The sequence below is a fragment of the Delphinapterus leucas genome, chromosome 7, assembly GCF_059928025.1.
Source record: "Delphinapterus leucas isolate spDelLeu-1000000601 "Yukka" chromosome 7, BTC_Dleu_Yukka2, whole genome shotgun sequence".
In the NCBI taxonomy this organism is placed as follows: domain Eukaryota; kingdom Metazoa; phylum Chordata; class Mammalia; order Artiodactyla; family Monodontidae; genus Delphinapterus; species Delphinapterus leucas.
The window spans coordinates 52,135,509-52,155,836 of NC_143135.1; the positions used below are offsets into that span (position 1 = coordinate 52,135,509).

Consider the following 20,328-nt stretch of genomic DNA (forward strand, 5'->3'; position numbering starts at 1 on the left):
GCAGGAGGGTTCCCTTTTCTCCATACCCTCTCCAGCATTTACTGTTTCTAGATTTTTTGATGACGGCCATTCTGATTGGTGTGAGGTGATACCTCAATGTGGTTTTGATTTGCATTTCTCTAATGATTAGTGATGTTGAGCATCTTTTCATGTGTTTGTTGGCAATCTGTATGTCTTCTTTGGAGAAATGTCTATTTAGGTCTTCTGCCCATTTTTGGATTGGGTTGTTTGTTTTTTTGATATTGAGTTGCATGAGCTGCTTGTATACTTTGGAGATTAATCCTTTGTCAGTTGCTTCGTTTGCAAATATTTTCTCCCATTCTGAGGGTTGTCTTTTCATCTTGTTTATGGTTTCATTTGCTGTGCAAAAGCTTTGAAGTTTCATGAGGTCCCATTTGTTTATTTTTGTTTTTATTTCCATTACTCTAGGAGGTGGGTCAAAAAGGATCTTGCTGTGATTTATGTCATAGAGTGTTAATGCCTATGTTTTCCTCTTAGAGTTTTATAGTGTCTGGCCTTACATTTAGGTCTTTAATCCATTTTGAGTTTATTTTTTTGTATGATGTTAGGAAGTGTTCTAATTTCATTCTTTTACATGTAGCTGTCCAGTTTTCCCAGCACCACTTATTGAAGAGACTGTCTTTTCTCCATTGTATATTCTTGCCTCCTCTGTCAAAGATAAGGTGACCATATGTGAATGGGTTTATCTCTGGGCTTTCTATCCTGTTCCATTGAGCTATATTTCTGTTTTTGTGCCAGTACCATACTGTCTTGATTACTATAGCTTTGTAGTATAGTCTGAAGTCTGGGAGCCTGATTCCTTCAGCTCCATTTTTCTTTCTCAAGATTGCTTTGGCTATTCGGGGTCTTTTGTGTTTCCATACAAATTGTAAAATTTTTTGTTCTTATTTTGTGAAAAATGCCATTGGTAATTTAATGGGGATTGCATTGAATCTGTAGATTGCTTTGGGTAGTAGAGTCATTTTCACACTGTTGATTCTTCCAATCCAAGAACATGGTATATCTCTCCATTTGTTTGTATCATCTTTGATTTCTTTCATCAGTGTCTTATAGTTTTCTGCATACAGGTCTTTTGCCTCCTTAGGTAGGTTTATTTTTAGGTATTTTGTTCTTTTTGTTGCAGTGATAAATGAGAGTGTTTCCTTAATTTCCTAAGAGGAAAATTTAAGTGCCTATATCATATTTCATTGAATCTTAAGATGTCATCATTTGTGAGATGGACTATTACTTTCCAAATACAGTGCTTTCCTATCACTTAGACTTTGAAACTTTATGCTTATTGAACGAACTCATATATATTTACTTAGATATAGATTTAGCATATCACTCATGCATATATTTATAAAAGGAAGGGAAGTAACAAATTAGTAGAATATTCCTGTGACTTCATATGCAGAGTTTGATTCTTTTAAATCACTTTCTGATGGAAGCACATAGGTTTGTGTTTTTCTACATAGTATTGCTCACAATGTCATTGAGAGCATTGGTGATAGAACATTTCTTAAAAGAGTGCTCCACAGCTATCTCCAGCATTTTCTTTCAAACTGCTGGCACCCATCAAATTTTGATCCTGATGTTTTCTTGAACTGGCCAGCAGGTATCAACAAAAGGTTTTCAGATGAGACTCATAGTTCTTTGTCAGATGGTCTGTAATAGGTTTATTGACTAACATTGAGAAGTTACAGTTGTCTAGTCATGCCACCAGGGATAACTGCCAAGTAACTACTACTTTTGCAAGCTTATTCTTTAATTGTTTATGTTCATACATAGATAAGCAGTGACAGTTGCACCATCACTGCTTGCCCGACTGACGGTGATTGCAAGACTAATTGTAAGAAACATCCCAATTTCAGCAATATTAATATGAAAAAATTTATGTCCTAGAATCTGTAAGGTTTTTCAATAGAAGAAAGCCTGAAAATTATTAAGTGGCCAACTGAAGAAGCTAGGAAAGTAACAGCAGATTAAACCCAGAGGAAGTAGAAGTTAGGAAAGAATAAAGATAAGAATAGAAATTAATGGAGTAGAAAACAGTGAAGAGGATTAATAAAACCAAAATCTAACTCATTGAAGATATTAATATAGGCTCTATGTTATAGACAAATCTCAGGCAAGATTGGTCAATGAAAAAGAAACACAAGAAAGCATAAACAATGTTAGGAATGAAACAGGGAATATGACTATAGCTATGATAAGGATTTCTAAAACCCCATACATATTGAATATGGAAAACTTTATGCCCATGAATTTGGAAGATTGTGTAAAATAGTAGGTTTCCTAAAAAATACAACCTATTGCAGCTGAGTCAAGAATAAGTAGAAAATATTAATAGAAATGTAACTAAAAAAGAAATTGAATAGTAAAATCTACCCACTAAGTAATGTGTGGATGCAGTGAGCAAAATCCGGAATGTGGGAAATTACAGGACAGAGGGCCCATTTTTTCCCCACAAATACGTGAAGAAGAAGGGGAGAAAAGCAATTCATAGAAGGGAAACCTGCAGATTAAAAGACAAAACCAATTTATGCGTATGGACTAATTTGGATTCTGATTTGAAAAACTGTATAAAAATATTTGATAGGAATTTGAATACTGACTGGATATTTGTTGGTATTAAAGATTATTAAATTTTTAGTGTGAAATCTTTTTTCTGGTTACATATTTTAAAGAGTCCTTATTTTTAAGAGAGATGCTAAAATGTTTATACGTAAGATGGTATGGTGTCTGGGATTTCTTCAAAACAATTTATTCAAGGGGAGAGGGAACAAGTAAAGATTTGGGAAATAGATGAAGTAAGATTGACAATGGGTTGACTGTTGAAGCTGGGTGATGGATATGTTGGGGTTCATTGTACTGGTGTCTCTAATAAATATGTGAGTCATTTTCATAGTAAAAAGCAGGAAAAAAAATTCTATCCATTAAAGGAACACAAGGCACAGATGGTTTTACAGGTTACCCAAATATTGAAGGATGGATAATCCTTGTGCAGACCATTCCAGAGAATAAAAAATGTTTCTAGACTCATTTTGGAGGGCTTTTACAACATGACATCAAAAATCACACAAAGGCAGTATAAGAAAGGAAAAATATAGGCCAATGAATGTAGATTTTAGAAGTCCCAAGTGAAATCTGCACTAGTCTAGTAGTGTATTTTTTTTTTTTAATCACAATCAAGTAGTATTTATTCCGGGAATGAGAGTTCAGTTTAACATTAAGAATCTAATGTAATTCACCATATTAATAAAGAGTAAAACCATATGATCATCTCAGTAGATGCTCAAAAGAGCATTTGACAGAATTTACCATTCATTTATTATTTTAAAAGCTAGAACACTTGGAATAGAAGGGAATTTTTTTTAATTTAATTTTTTTTAGTGGAACTTGTCAATACGAATGATTAGTAGCCAAGAACACTGAACCAGGGTTAAATAGTTTAAAAAGTAATTAAGGGCCCAGTAACATGTCCTCATATACTTGAATTTGGTAGATGACAGGTGGCATTACAAATCAGTGGGGCAAAAATATTTTCATGGATAGTTAGCTAACCTTACAGAAAACAAGGAAAAATAGATCTTTACCTCACACCATACACAAAAAGTTAATACCAGATCGATTAAAGGTCAAACTATAAAACTTAGAAAATACTAGGAGTATCTGTGAAAGTGGGATAGGAAGAATTCTTTAAACAAAAAATACAGAGTAAAGGAAAAGATTGATAATTTGGTCACATTAAAATCAAAACTTCTGTATGATAAAAGATAAAGTAGGGAGATGAACCACAGAATGTGAGAAAATACTTCCAATGTAGTAACAAAAGATTAATGTCCAAAATATATGAAGAACTACAAATCACTATGACAGACACCTCATTAGAAAAATGGTGAGGGGATTTGAATAGACATTTCACAGAAGAGGGAAACTGAAAGGCCAATAAAACACCTGGAATGATTCTCAATATCATTAGTAGCTAGGGAAGAGATCTAGAATACCAAGGGAAGATTGAGCTAACACATGAACAGGGATATTTCTCCCATTCTGGTGACTCTGTACTCACTGCTGTCTAGTTCTGGACAATGTTAATTGTTTGAAATTTAAGTTTCTATTGAATCAAAATATTCTTCCCTAGTTTCAATATTCAAGTATTTAAAGACCATGATTTTTTCTATCTAAATTCTTAGGCTAAATTTCTCAAATTCATCTCTTTGGTCCTCTTTCTCCCTTTCCCAGATTTCTGGTCATACTACACTATTTACAGTTCTTATAATATAGTATGCTTTTTGAAATTTTTCTGACCTTTTGTCACCTATGATTATTCTGCCTGGAATATTCTCCCTGTTATCCTTCTGTCAGATTATACTCAGGTGAAACAAATGCTCTGTGAATTTTTTTCTCAAATAGGAGTTGATTGCCTTCCTTTGTGACACCACATGAGTATGTGTATTCGTCATGTCACTGGATTTCAGTCCCTTGTTTGTGTGTCTGTCTCTGGCATTACACTGAACTCTTTGAGGTCAGGGACTATGTCTTTGGGTATTCAGCACTTAATATGGTACCTAGAATGTGTTAGATACTCAGTAAATGTTTAATAGAGGAAAAAGAGTCCTAAAAAAATCCTTAAAAAAAGATTTTTGATTATATATAATGATTCCTTTATCCTTCTGTTCACCTTTAAATATGCCACTCAGAATTGACCCTCATGCTTTAAATAATGCCTGACCAGTGCAAAATGTAGTGAGGTTTACCATCTCTCCATCTGGATGCTAAATTCTTATTAATGCTGCCAAAGATTGCATTGGCCTTGCTCATCCTGTACGCAACAGAACTACAGATCCAGGGTGAGCAACTCAGTTCTCAAAACAGAACTGAGCCAGTCTTCCTCATTACATGTGTGTACAATTAAATTTTTAAGCCTGAAGACAACTTATATCCAGTTTTGGTTTTTATTTTTCTAAATAGCAGTGGACATATTTTCCCTTTACTTCTGTTTTGCCATTTGTGTTTTGTCTAGTGTTTGGTTCTGTAAAACTATTATGATAAAACCTCAAAAGATTGGACCCTGTTAATTTGTTGTTGACTTGGACTTTACTAAAGTTTACTTTTGGTTTCATTATAAAGAAAAGCTTTACAAATTGATCTTCTTTCAGACAACAAATTCTTTAAAAGATCTTAGTACAGCATGGTGCTGGTTTTAAAGCACTTTCTCATTGGTATATTCAACAAAAAAAAATTTAAGCCACTGTTTTATACTGAGACACATACCTAGAGATCATCCCAATAGGTTCAAGAAAATCTCCTAGTTTGGGGAATCAGAGGCAGAAACAAGTAATTATAACACAGGTAATAAATCCTACTACAATTGAGGTAAGTGCAGAATGTTGTGAGGACCTGCAGAAGGCTAATGTAATTCTCCCTGGGTTAAGTGAGAAACGCTTTGCAAAGGAGAGGGCAATAAACTGGGCTTTGAACTGATTATCATACAGTGAAAAAGAAAAAACATTGTGGGAAGAGGAAGTGGCATATGTAAAGAGACAGGGTCTGGCATATCTAGGAATAGTGATTATGTGTGAAGGCTGGGGAGGGGAGAGTATTGAGGGAATGTGAGAAAATATGGCTGGGGTGGTAGACTGAGTCTTGTTTATAAATCTTGGAGGCAGAGGGAAGCCAATGAAAGTTATTAAGCAGGAGGATGATAGGGTCAGGTCTGCTTTATAAAGAACTAGGGAAGCAGTGTTGAAGATAGAAAGACAAAGAGTCTTAAGAGACAGGCCAGTTAGGCTACCATTTTAATGTGCACAGAATCTGTACCAAGAGGGTACTGGAGGATTAGATGAGATAAACATCCCTGTTAAGGTAGGTATTACTCCCATTTTATGGATGAAGGAACAGGCTTAGCAAGGATAAATACTGGTAGATACAAAGCCAGTGGGTAGTAGATTTGAATGCAGGTTGGTATGGTTCAAAATCCTACACTCTTTCTAATTTTGGTATCATTCCACTTTGTGGACTATTGTGGATGATTTTTAACCTCAAAAAGAGCAGAAATTAAGTCCAAAGGCTTTTGTCCAGGGTGGTGGTGGATATAGAGATGGGGACACCCATATGGTCTTGGTCTGCCTAGGCCTGCATGGCCTTCATCTCTGCAGCATTCCTGTACCTACGTTTGCTTTTGTGACCTCCTTTATTGTGTGCCTCATGCTTGGACTGTGCTGATCCAGTTTGGGCTGCCTTGCTATGCCTGTTGTTTGGGCCATTTCTGGATTCAACAAGGAACCTTACACTTTGACTCTACTCTTGGTTAATACCTGCTTTTGCAAATTCTATTGATCTCTACTCTCTTTGTCTTTTTCTAATCTAGATGTCTTAGTCAATTTGGGTTGTGATAACAGAATACCATGGACTGGGTGGCTTATAAACAACAGAAATTTATTTGTCACAGTCCTAGAGGGTGGCAAGTCAAAGATCAAGACTGGTAGATTCAGTGTCTCGTGAGGACCTGCCTCCTGGTCCTCACTTGGTGGAAGGGGCAGGGAGCTCTCTGGGGTCTCTCTCTTTTTTTTTTTTTTTTTTAACATCTTTATTGGAGTATAATTGCTTTACAATGGTGTGTTAGTTTCTGCTTTATAACAAAGTGAATCTGGGGTCTCTTTTATAAGCGCCCTAATCCCATTCATGAGAGCTTTGCCCTCATGACCTAATCACCTTTCCAAGACCCCACCACCAAATACCATCACATTGGGGATTAGGTTTCAACGTATAAATTGTGTAGGGGACACAAACATTCAATCTATAGCACCAGGGGTTAGGAAATTACATTCAGCAGGCCAGATCCAGCCTACTGCTTATTTTTGTAAATTTTTATTGGAACACAGCCATACTTATTCATATTGTCTATGGCTGCTTTCATGCTACAATGGCAGAATTGAGCAGCTGTCTTTTTGTCTGCAAAGCTGAAAATATTTACTATCTGGCCGTAAGTCTACACAGACTTAGGCTGCTTAAGACTCATTATTCTTTCCAGATCGAGGTACAAATCAGGTTAATTTTTTAAGCTAAGGAAGCAAGATGTAACTTGGAAGTTGAATATTTATCATTAATTTTTATTAGCAGTTAATAAGCACCATGTAGTTGTCCCACTTATATATAGAGAAAAAAATCTCTGATGCCATTTTTTTTCCTACAATTCTGAGAAATTTCTATCTCTGAAAAGATTAAGTAGAATTTTTTCTTATAAGGATGTATCTAACACTTAATGAATATCAATTATATATCCAGCATTGTACAATACATTAAATCATGTCATTTAATCATTCATAACAATTTATTTGGGAAGTGGGGAAACTGAGGGCTAGAGAAGTTGTAGTGTGCTCAGTGTCACACTGATAAGTGATGGAGTCTGATTGGTCTCCTCAGCCTGGGATCTTTCTTACTTTTGAAAGTTATCTGGCAAACGTATGGATGGTGAAGTGCTGTAACTGTATGGGGAAGATCCTGCCCAAATTTGGCATTGTTACCACATAAAATTAAGGAACATCTTATTCCCCAAGCATGCTGGATAACTGAAGTTTTATTGTTTATTAATAGTTTTATTAATATTAATAAGATTAAATATGGTGGTATCCTTGTTGATGACAGGATGAGTTTAGATTTCCTAGCCTAATGTTGAAGGTTCTCTATAATTTGGCCCCAACCTACCCTTTCTGGCCTATACAACTCTCCTACATAAACTTTCTGCTCTAGCAGAATGTATTTATTTACTATCCAGGCTTCACACTTAAAAAAAATTAAAATTGTGGTAAAAACACATAACTTGAAACTTACTGTCTTAACCTTTTAAGTGTGCAGTTCAGTAGTGTTATCACACTTTGGTTGTGCTTTGTTCACATGGATTGCTCTTCCTCCATCTTTTTTTTAAAGACTTAAAAAAAATTTATCTGGCTACGCTTGGTCTTTTTTTTTTTTTTTTTTTACAAATTTATTTATATTTTTAAATTTTTGGCTATGTTGGATCTTCATTGCTTTGTGCGGGTGGCGAGTGGGGGCTGCTCTTTGTTGTGGTGCGCGGGCTTCTCATTGCGGTGGTTTCTCTTCTTGAGGAGCACGGGCTCTAGGTGCACGGGCTTCAGTAGTTGTGGCTCGCGGGCTCTAGAGCACAGGCTCAGTAGTTGTGGCGCACGGGCTTAGTTGCTCCGCAGCATGTGGGATCTTCCCGGACGAGGGCTCGAACCTGTGTCCCCTGCATTGGCAGGTGGATTCTTAACCACTTGCGCTGGGTCTTAGTTGTGGCACAGGGGATCTTTGTTGTGACGTGCAGGCTCTTTGTTGTGGCATGCTTCGAACCCGGGCCCCCTGCATTGGGTGCGCGGAGTCTTAACCACTGGACCACCAGGGAAGTCCCCTTCCGTCTTTTAACTTAATCTAAGTTTTACCAGTTAGACTCAGCTTCATCCAACCTTCCTAAAGCCTTGACTCTCCTTCCCAGCCCTTGTTCTCTTGGTCCTACAGATGTCTGTTGGAACATTTGCTTGTAAGATGCATTTGGCAATTGTTTATTTTGTGACTTTGCATTTGTCATCGTCTCTGTAATTATTTAAATCTCTTCTTACAACTTTTTATGACTTTGTCTTAGCTAATAAGCTATGTTAATAAGTGCTTTGGGGAAAGGGTCTCATGCCTTTTTTTGGTGTATGTTCTCTTCCCACAGCACCTCCCTCTTCCTCACTGCTCACTTCCCTCTTTAACTTCCTGATCTCTGATAACAGTTTTCATTATTCTTACACACTTATGTATGATAACTTGATATGTTATCATTAATATTTTCTTCTCCCTTTGTGACTTCTACAATTATATTGTTATTTCTTTTTCCATTTGTTATTTCCATTTCTATATTTAATGTTCATGTTTGAAATTATAAGGCATATTCAGTCTGGCGTCTGCATCTCTCATTTAACATAAATGGTTTCCTATCTAATTAAAGCAATATTGCATTTTTTATAATTTATTTTATTTTATTTATTTTTGGCTGTGTTGGGTCTTTGTTGCAGTGCGCAGGCTTCTCATTGTGGTGGCTTCTCTTGTTGCAGAGCACAGGCTCTAGATGTGTGGGCTTCAGTAGTTGTGACTCACGGGCTCAGTAGTTGTGGCTCGCGGGCTCTAGAGCGCAAACTCAGTAGTTGTGGCGCATGGGCTTAGTTGCTTCGCGGCATGTGGGATCTTTCCAGACCAGGGCTCGAACCCGTGTCCTCTGCATTGGCAGGCGGATTCTTAACCAGTGCACCATCAGGGAAGCCCAATATTGCATATTATTAAAAAAATATTTCTATATAATTTTGATGCCAGGATAATAGTACATTGTATGGACTGTCTGTAATTAGCCTAATCATTCCCTCAATATTGGACATTTAGGCTATTCTCAGTTTTTGTTTTGCAGTTATGAACAATGTTGCAGTGAAAGTCTTTTTATGTAAAAGTTTTTCTGTATTTTAGATTATTTTCTAAGATTCCTAGAAATTATTAGGTCAAAAGTTACAAACATGTTTTAAGTTCTTGGTATGTGAGTTGTGACATCTTGATTTCATTAGTTCTTTGCCAAGGATAGTTTTAAAACACAGTTTGAGTTACTATAGCAGTAACCTGTGGTGTTAATTATGGTACTTAGGTAAGCAGCTTTCAAATTTGATATGAATATTTTCTTAACTTTTAACTTTTTCTCTGTGCACTTCCTCTTCTTTCCAGGTAAACGCTCTTTATATTGCCTCCTGTAAATTGTTAATGTCTTGGGCAAGTAGGTAAAGGAGCAATTGCATTAGTTTAAGACAGTTGGTACTTGGCTGTCATCTGCACTCTTGGAGAGTTAGAAGGAGTAAACCAAAAAAATAGTAGATAAAATGGAAAGCACTTTAGTTTGGTTTTAGAACGTATTTGTGGTTCACTCCCCATGTTTCCACCTTCCTACTTCTAAATGGTACGCCTAATTTAACATTAAAGTTTCTCCTTTCGAATATTCCATTTGAAGGTAGTTCAGAAGTTTGGTGGGTAGTATAAGCAGGTAACCTTGAGATTAATATGGATAATGACCTCTTGGTTCCTGTGTATCTTTGCACTTACATAGGTTTTGTTGTAGAAGATGTACTTCGATTCATTGTCTTCTTTTGCTGTTGTGTACCTCTACCTCATGCTTTTCTGAGCTGCAGTCAGGTGTTTAGTTGTATAACTCTTCGACATTCTATAGTAGTTTCACTTGCATATGTTTTTCTTTCCCTAGTAAGATTGTAAGTTTCTTTAGGACTTGGACCACACGTTTTCTACCTTTACTAGATTCCTTTCTTGACTTTCTTAAAAGAATATTCTCTCCTTTTGTCTTCTTCCTCACTGCTTGTTCCCTCTTTATTAATGGTTTGTGGTTTCATGACGAAAATCTTGTCTTCTCCACTGCTTATGAAGAATGTAGATTTTGCTTCTGGCTATGATGGAGCAGATTGTAGCAGACCAGAACTCCTGCTGAGAATAACTAGAAAAGCCTGATTTAAAAAAAAATCTATATGAAGGCATTGGTAAATTGCCAAGGCAGCCAGGACTTCAGACATTTGTGGATTCTTGGCAAAGGGAGAGTATAGCTATTAAGAGGCAAAAAAGCCAGCAGAGCTTTCTTCATGGGGCTAGGGATACAAAAATTATAGTTCAGGGCTGCCAAGGCAGCCAAAACTTGAGAGGCCAAGATCCCAGAGAGAAGGGAGGTGCATCTCCCTGCACCCCCCCCTCCGCCCCAGCCTCTCTACCTGCTTTTTTTTCTCTTGAGGCATTTGCAGATTCTTTAACTGTGTAGGGTAAAAGGTTAAGAAGCTTCCCAGAAGCCTAATGAAAAACAGAGCACTCTTTTAGCAGTTCTTCAGTGTTGAGGAGAAAAAAGTTGAGGGCCTTCCAAGGAAGGCAGGCTTGGAAAATACCCTTAACTCTCAGTTAGATCCTCAGAGGGCTACAAACTAGGGTAGAACAAACTTTTCAAGTTTTACAAAGCCTGCAGCCAACCTTGAATAAGCTCATGTCCTGAATGGATTGTGAGGTGATCTACCCTTAGTCTAATTGCCTGTCAGAGAACATGGTGAATCTTCTGTAGGATGTTATATCATCCACAGCCTTTATAGTTTTTCATAACACAATGAATGGCATTCCAACAAAAATTACGTGGTAAACCAAGAAACCAGACCAGGAATAAAAACAGACAGTATAGGAAAGGATCCATTGTATCCCAGTCACTTATAATTTATTCAGTCATTCTAAAATAGAAGGACATTTAGGTTGTTTCCAGTCTTTAGTATTGCGATTGATCTGCAGTGAATATTCTTGTCTGTACATCTTTGTACATGTGTATGATATATCATTAAGATAACGAATACCCTTGCCAACTCTTGCCTTTATCAAATTTTTTTGATATTTGCCAATCTGATATATAAAAGTGTTTTGTTTCATAAATTTTTAATATCTTGAAATGAGTGAAATTGAGCAAATTTACAAGTCATCTGAATTTATGTTTCTGTAAACTGCCTGTTCATGTCCTTTGCCCATTGTCATATAGGGTTGTTCAGTTTCTTTTTCTTTTTTTTTTTTTTTTTAAATATTAAAGAGGTAATAAAGAACAGTGGGTAAGAGGACCAATTCTGGAGCCAGATTGCCTGAGTTTAAATCATAGCTCTTTCATTTACAGTAGTGTAGCCTTGGGCAAGTTATATGCTCTGTGCTTCAGTTTCTTCATCTGTAAAGCGGGGATAATAGCATCTCTCCATTGGGTCATTATGAAGATTAGATGAGTTAAAATATAGAGTGCTTAGAAATGGGCCTGGCATGATCAAAGTGCTATATAACTGCCAGTCATCAGAATGATACTGGTGGTGGAGATAGAGATGGAAATTAGCAGAGAGATTTTTTTATTTGCCCAAGGACAAATAACTAGTAAGTGGGAGAATTCAAATTAGGATCAAGATCTTGGGACTCTTAAGTCCAAAGTTCTTTTTCATTCTGCTGCACTAATAAGAAATTGAATGTACAGGGGTAAAAACTCAAGCATAGCCAGGTACCAAGGGATGTTTACCTTTGGATTTGAGAGTTATTGGGGTAGCGTCTTCCCAATATAGTTCAGTGAGGTTCTTTTTGTAATTTTGTATTGAGTGTGGATTCTTTGACAATGATACTTTATTCCTGAGGGTTTGGTGCAGTTAGCAAAATGCTAGTCTTATAATTTGTTTTGTTTGTTTGCTTTATTAATAACCAGTCACCCCACCCTAGAGAAAATCTTTTTCAGGAAGGACCATCAAGGAAATATAGCTGCTCCTACAGTTCACATTAGACTGAATGCAGTACTCAGTTTTGGTCATTGGCCATGTGGGTTTGTCATTCTTAGGGTATTATATCCTTAGAGAGTTTCTCTTTTAAACATGGTGCAGTTGACCCTTGAACAACATGGGGATTAGTGGCGCCGACCCCCCTGCACAGTTGAAAATCTGTGTATAACCTTATGTGGATAAGTGGATTCAACCAACCTCAGATTCAACCGCAGATCATATGGTACCGTAGTATGTATTTATTGAAAAAAAATCTGCATATAAGTGGACCTGCGCAGTTCAAACCTACGTTGTTCAAGGGTCAACTGTAGTTGTCAGAGGACAGGCATTAAGAAAGTACTTCCACCACTGGATTCATTTATAAATACTAAGATACTCAGCAGCTCAGTGACACCTGGAATAGTTTCTAGTATTTCTTTTCTGTGAGATGAAGGAAGGGTGAATGGTTGTTTCTGTGCTACTGAAACACTTGAAAATCCCTATAGATTCTGGTGGAGGGATTGGTGGATCTTGGGACTAATTCCTCTGGACTAAGGAGGGTGATGTTGCCTTTTCTGCTTCTTTTGATATGTTGTTGCTGTGCTCCCCCACCGCCCCCGCCAGCCCAAGAATTTATTTCTTAGAGCAGTTTTAGTTTTACAACAAAATTGAGAGGAAGGTACAGAGATATCCCATATGATCCCTGCCCCCACACATTCATAGCCTCCCCCATTGTCACTGTCACTCACCAGAATGGTAGATTTGACTCTTGGTGTTGTACATTCTGTGGGTTTGGACAAATGTATAATGAAATTTGTCCATCATTATAAGAAAGAGTCTTTTCACTGCCCTAAGAATCCTCTGCTCTGCCTACTCATCCCTACCTTCTCCGTCCTTGGAACTACTGATTTTTTAATTGTCTCTAAAGTTTTATCTTTTCCAGAATGTCATATAGTTGGAGACATACAGTATGTAGCATTTTCAGATTGGCTTCTCTCATTTAGTAATATGCATTAAAGTTTCCTCCATGTCTTTTCATAGCTTTGAAAGCTCATTTTTTTTCTTTTTTTTCCAATCATAATTACATTTTATTTATTTTTTAAAATTTTTATTGGAGTGTAGTTGATTTACAACGTGGTGTTAGTTTCAGGTGTACAGCAAAGTGAATCAGTTATATGTATACATATATCCACTCTTTTTAGATTCTTTCCCATATAGGTCATTATAGAGTATTGAGTAGAGTTTCCTGTGCTATACAGTAGGTTCTTATTAGTTATCTGTTTTATATATAGTAGTGTGCGTATGTCAATCCCAGTCTCCCAATTTATCCCTCCTCCCTCCTTCCCCTAAGTAACCATGTTTTTTTTCTACATCTGTGACTATTTGTGCTTTGTAAGTAAGTTCATTTGTACCATTTTTTAGATTCCACATATAAGTGATATCCTGTGATATTTGTCTCTGTCAGACTTACTTCACTTAGTATGATAATCTCTAGGTCCATCCATGTTGCTCCAAATGCCATTATTTCATTCTTTTTTATGGCTAATATTCCATTGTATATAAGTACCACATCTTCTTTATCCATTCATCTGTCGATGGATATTTAGGTTGCTTCCATGTCTTGGCTATTGTAAATAGTGCTGCTATGAACATTGGGGTGCATGTATCTTTTCTAATTAGAGTTTTCTCCAGATATATGCCCAGGAGTGGGATTGCTGGATCATATGTAGTTCTATTTTTAGTTTTTTAAGGAACCTGTATATTGTTTTCCATAATGGTTGTACCAATTTACATTCCCACCAACAGTGTAGGAGAGTTTCCTTTTTCTCCACACCCTCTCCAGTATTTATTGTTTATAGACTTTTTGATGATGGCCATTCTGACTAGTGTGAGGTGACACCTCATTGTAGTTTTGATTTGCATTTCTCTGATAATTAGCATCTTTTCATGTGCTTTTTGGCCATCTGTATATCTTTTCTGGAGAATTGTCTATTTAGATCTTCTGCCTGTTTTTTGATTGGGTTGTTTGTTTGTTTGTTTTTGACATGGAGCTGCATGAGCTGTTTGTATATTTTGGATATTAATCCCTTGTCAGTTGCTTCGTTTGGAAATATTTTCTCCCATTCTGAGGGTTGTCTTTTCGTTTTGTTTATAGTTCCTTTTGCTGTGCAGAAGAAGTTTAATTAGGTCCCATTTGTTTATTTTTGTTTTTATTTTCATTACTGTAGGAGGTGGATCAAAAAAGATATTGCTGCAATTTATGTCAAAGAGTGTTCTGCCTATGTTTTCCTCTAAGAGTTTTATAGTGTCTGGCCTTGAATTTAGGTCTTTAATCCATTTGGAGTTCATTTCTGTATGTGGTGTTAGTGTTCTGATTTCATTGTTTTACATGTAACTGTCCCGTTTCCCCAGACTTATTGAAAAGACTGTCCTTTCTCCATTGTATATTCTTGCCTCCTTTGTCGTAGTTTAGTTGACCATGGGTATGTGAGTTTGTTTCTGGACTTTCTATCCTGTTCCATTGATGTATATTTCTGTTTGTGTGCCAGTACCATACTGTTTTGATTACTGTAGCTTTGTAGTATAGTCTGAATTTGAGGAGTCTGATTCCTCCAGCTCCATTTTTCTTTCTCAGGATTGCTTTGGCTATTTGGGGTCTTTTGTGTTTCCATATAAATTATAGAATTTTTTGTTCTAGTTCTGTGAAAAAATGCCATTGGTAACTTGATAAGGATTGCATTGCATCTGTAGATTGCCTTGAGTAATATATTCATTTTGACAATATTGATTCTTCCAATCCAAGAACCTGGTATATCGTTCCAGCTGTTTGTGTTATCTCTGATTTTTTTCATCAGCGTTGAAAACTCATTTCTTTTTAGCACTGAATAATATTCCATTGTCTGGATTATCAACTTTCATATTATAATAGCCAGTTATTTTACCAGCAAAAGTGAGTTTATTTGGGAATAGCCAGAGGAATTGCAGTTCAGGATATGCAAACTATGGCAGACCAGAGACAAATCCAGAGAACAAGGAAGTGGAACTTGCTTTTATAGGGAAAAGAGGGGAGTTGGGAAGAGCTGTAATAACCAAAGAGTCCATTGGAGGAAGCTGGGAGTCCAAAGTATGGAGGCTTCTCATCATTTGAGCTGCTGCATATCTGATTGGTGGAGCTGTTTTTGGATGGAGAGAAGTTTTCTTCTTCCTGCTGGATAGTAAAGTAAGCAACACCTTCCTGTCATAGATGTAGGTGTATAGCTCTTCCTATTTGGAGTAACTGACAGATGCATGGGGGGGCATGAGCGCTCCCCCTGCAGGCCTGTCCCTACTCTGATTTTAGCTGAGGTTTCTTTAATTAATTTCACTGTATCTACCTCAGTTTATTTATCCATTTACCTTCTGAAGGATATCTTGTTTGCTTCCAAGTTTTGGCGGTTATGGCCAAAGCTGCTATAAACATTTATTTACAGGTTTTTGTGTGGATGTAAGTTTTTAACTCGTTTGGATAAATATCAAGGAGTGCAATTACTGGATTGTATGGTAAAACTATGTTTAGTTTTGTAAGAAATTGCTGGATTGCCTTCCAAAGTGGCTCTACCATTTTGCATTCCCACCAGCAGTGTTTGAGAATTTTTGTTGCTCCACATCCTCACCAGCATTTGGTGTTGTCAGTGTTTTGGATGTTAGCCCCTCTAATTAGGGGTGTAGTGCCATCTCGTTTTAATTTGTAATTCTCTAATGACATATGACGTTGGGCATTTTTTTCATTTGTTTATTTGCTATGTCTTCTTCTTTGCCATATATTTTCTTTGGTGAGGTGTCTGTTAAGGTCTCTTGCCCGTTAAAAAAAAAATCAGGTTGTTTTCTGATTACGTTTTGATAGTTCTTTGTTTATTTTGGATAACAGTCTTATATCAAATACATCTGTTACAAACGTTTTCTTCCAATCTGTGGCTTTTGTTCTCACTCTCTTGACATTGTCTTTTGCAGAGCAGAAATTTTTAATTTTAATGAAGTCCAGCTTATCAATTACTTATTTTATGAATTATGTCTTTGATATTATGTCTAAAAAGGCATCACCATACCAAGTCATCTAGGTTTTCTCCTGTTGCTCTGATTTTATGATAGTATTGCAGGAGTTTCAATCACAATTTCAACTTTTGGAGTGGAGGCAGTTGACATATGACTCTAGGAAGGCAGAGGGAAGTAAAGAGAATATTAAGAAAAGTCAAGTCCCACATCAGCAGACAGGAGCTATTTTATTATAAATGAGTGTTTTTTCTGTACTAAAAGTCAGGAAACCTGAAAGGTTAATCATGACTGATAAATATCTTAGTATAATTAATAATGTTCAGTGTATACATGTTCTCCAGTAAGCTTTAAGAGACACTGTAAAAGACTTTGATTTAAAAAGGGAGATTTTTATTTTTTGGACCTTTTTCAGGTGGATTGAAACCATATTTCATAAGGCTTCAAAGAAATTATTTTCATGTTATAGCTACTGTTATATAAGTTTAAAATCCTAATAGCATTTTTACCTATTATATTACACTTTAATAGAGTATTTCAGAATTTAGAGAAACTTGTTGAGTAGTAAATGAAAATGAAATAAAAATATTATTACAGGCATACCTTGGAGATATTGAGAGTTTGGTTCCAGACCACCATAATAAAGTGAATACTGCAATAAAGCGAGTCACATGAATTTTTAGGTTTCCCAGTGCACCTAAAAGTTAGGTTTACCATAATTCAAAAAGAGTCATGTACCAAAATGTTCATTGCAGCTCTATTTACAATAGCCAGGACATGGAAGCGACCTAAGTGTCTATCAGCAGATGAATGGATAAAGAAGATGTGGCACATACATATACAATGGAATATTACTCAGCCATAAAAAGAAACGAAATTGAGTTATTTGTAGTGAGGTGGATGGACCTAGAGTCTGTCATACAGGGTGAAGTAAGTCAGAAGGAGAAAGACAAATACCGTATGCTAACACATATATATGGAATCTAAGAAAAAAAAATGTCATGGAGAACCTAGGGGTAAGATGGGAATAAAGACACAGACCTACTAGAGAATGGACTTGAGGATATAGGGAGGGGGAAGGGTAAGCTGTGACAAAGTGAGAGAGTGGCATGGTCATCTATACACTACCAGACGTAAAATAGATAGCTAGTGGGAAGCAGCCGCATAGCACAGGGAGATCAGCTCGGTGCTTTGTGACCACCTGGATGGGTGGGATAGGGAGGGTGGGAGGGAGGGAGACGCAAGAGGGAGGAGATATGGGAACATATGTATATGTATAACTGACTCACTTTGTTATAAAGCAGAAACTAACACACCATTGTAAAGCAATTATACCCCAATAAAGATGTAAAAAAAAAAAAAGCAATGATGTCATGACATCTCATGGAAATGTAGGGAAAGTCCACTGCACGCTAAGGAAGGAATGAGAGTAAAAAAAGCAAGTAACATCTTAAGAGTCTTAAGAATTTTTTGACCTTGTAGAGTCCTGGAAAGGTCTCTGGGACACCTAGGGATCAATGGACACACTTCAAGAATTACTGGTCTACATCTTCAGTGATGAAAATGAAGTATGAACTGTGAAAATGAAAGAAAAAAAGAAACTATTAGCACCAGATTTTTTTGACAATCATCTTAAACCAGTATATACACGACCATCATTCTATGGTGTCTTTTATTTTTTATTTTCTGCACTAAAAAAATCAAGTTCCAAACGCCTTACTTGAAAAGATTTATTATTATCATCACCCTTTTAATTTCTCTAGGCTTCTTCAGAGTTTGTTTCATCCAGAACTTCACAACTCTAGAATTATATGGTCTGAGTTAAATATTATATGTATCATAAAAACTTGCTTGTCTGTTCTATTTTTGCCTAAAAAACCCCACAAAAAACTATATTACACAGAAATCCAGAGTAAGTAATGAAATTTGGCAGGCATAAAACAATGCAAATTCTTCCCCAAATGGCTTTTCTCTACATTAAGTCTCTTCAGTTTTCTTGTACATTAATAGTTGGATGGAGCCAAAGTAGTTATTTACTTTAAAAATGGCAGTAGCAGTGAGAATGCTTTACAGCAAACTAAAAGTATATATAGAAAGTATATATACATATCTATATAGAAAGAAATTTGAATTGTGTAGTATAAAAATTACATGTTTTTACTATAATTTTGGATTTATTAATTTCTCTTATAATCTTTTTTTTTTGCTCTGTTGTAGGTTCATACAAGTGCATAATTATTATAGCTTCTTGATGGGTTGCCTTTTTCATCATTATGTAATTTCCCTCTTTATACCTGTTAATTCTTTTTCTCTTAATTTTGCCATGTGCTTGTGCTAGTTCTGTGGCCTTGGGCAAGTCATTAACCTCTCATTTTCCTTATTGTAAAATGGGTATAATAACTACCTTATAAAGTTTCTGTGACGATTCACTGAGAAAATATAAAGTATCATTCAGGTAATAGGTTCTCCATAAATGGATTAAAAGAATTTTTTTGACTTAAGGGTTTTGCTTTTCTCTTCCTTCTTCCCCTCCTCTTTTAAAGCATCTGGTTTTAGATACTATTTGCCAATAATTAGAAATGTACTTAAGAGATATGATTAAAATAGTCATCAGGACTTTTTTTTTTAAGTGGGTGAAGGTGATGTAGTGTTTGCCTCCCAAGACCCGGGTCTAATAATTCTCTTGGTAGAGCTTTAAGTTACTGTTTTCTGCATCTGTATTGCATCCAGTGTTTCTGTCTAAGGATCTTCCACATTTCTCTGGTGTATATGAGTCTTTTTAAGGTAGCTGAGACAACTGAAAAAGGACAAAAGTCAACTTTTTGAGGAGCCCACTTTTCTACAACAAATATTATCAACCTGAATGGGTTATAGAGTTGTTAGTAAGTCTTCAAATAAATACTGTGTTTAAGTCTCTAAATATACATAGGGGTGTATCGAAGTGTCATGTACATTTAAGGAGACAGAAGTGCATATTTTCTCCTTCCTTTTTGATAGCATTTAGGACTTATCTTTTATTCCTGTTCTTAAGTTGGATTTTTATTGTTTATATAGCCAGTGTGTATTGTGTGCCTCCTGTGGGCCTGGATATAGAGAAGGGGAGAAAAGAGAATTTCAGCTGAGAAACAGCATAAAAGGGTTAGAAGTATATGGCATATATATATTGTAACCAGATAGTCAAGAGATGAGAGACACAGTGCTTTGGAAAGATAAAGTTGTGATCAGTCTCTGGAAAACCTTGAGTGACATATTGAAGAGTTTTGACTGTATTCTGTAAGCTGATCAAAACCACTGAAGGCTTTGAGGATAAAAAATCAGGTTATATACTGAAAATATAAGTTGTATACAGGAAAATAGTCTGTTGGCAATGTTGAAAAAGAAGTAGAAAGAAACATTAGTAACAAAGTATTATGAGTAAAACTTTAGCTTATTTAAAATGTTACTTGGTAACATTGAACTAGGAGCTTTAAATATAGTTTTCCTTGAGGTCTTTTAACATGTTACTTTTATCAGTGGGACCCTTCAGACCACTCTATATATTGATAAACTAATCTTCCAGCCTGTGTTTATTTTCCTCCATAGCCCTTAGTACCACCAGTTGTATTATATACACACATTTGTTTGTTTATTGTCTGTTTCCCCCCACAATATTGTAAGCTCCATGATAGTAAGGACTTTATTTGTTCAGTGCTTCTCCCCAGTGCTTAGAACTGTGCCTGGTTTATACCCTTTAATAAGTATTCGTTAAATGAATGAATGAATATTCAAATTGTGGAAGATGACCACAATTTTTATGTGGTTTATGATGTGGGCAGCAGTAGGACAACATCTTGGTTCCTTCCTAGAAAGTTCTGTTAAAAAGTGTTTTCTTTTCCCTTTCCTGCAGAGTTTATATTCAGAGCACCAATCAAATTAAGCAAGCCTGGGGAACTTCGTGAGGAATATGAAAGCCTGAGAAAGGTAC

At 36.2% G+C, this 20,328-nt stretch overlaps 1 protein-coding gene across 1 annotated transcript in view; it reads left to right on the forward strand.

The window, feature by feature from the left end:
* RNF169 (ring finger protein 169) overlaps nucleotides 1-20,328 on the forward strand; it is a 95,939-nt gene that overhangs the window by 11,063 nt on the left and 64,548 nt on the right. The window contains exon 2 of the mRNA XM_022593817.3: nucleotides 20,251-20,324. Coding sequence (XP_022449525.2) covers nucleotides 20,251-20,324 — 74 coding nt within the window. The remainder of the gene's footprint in view (nucleotides 1-20,250; nucleotides 20,325-20,328) is intronic.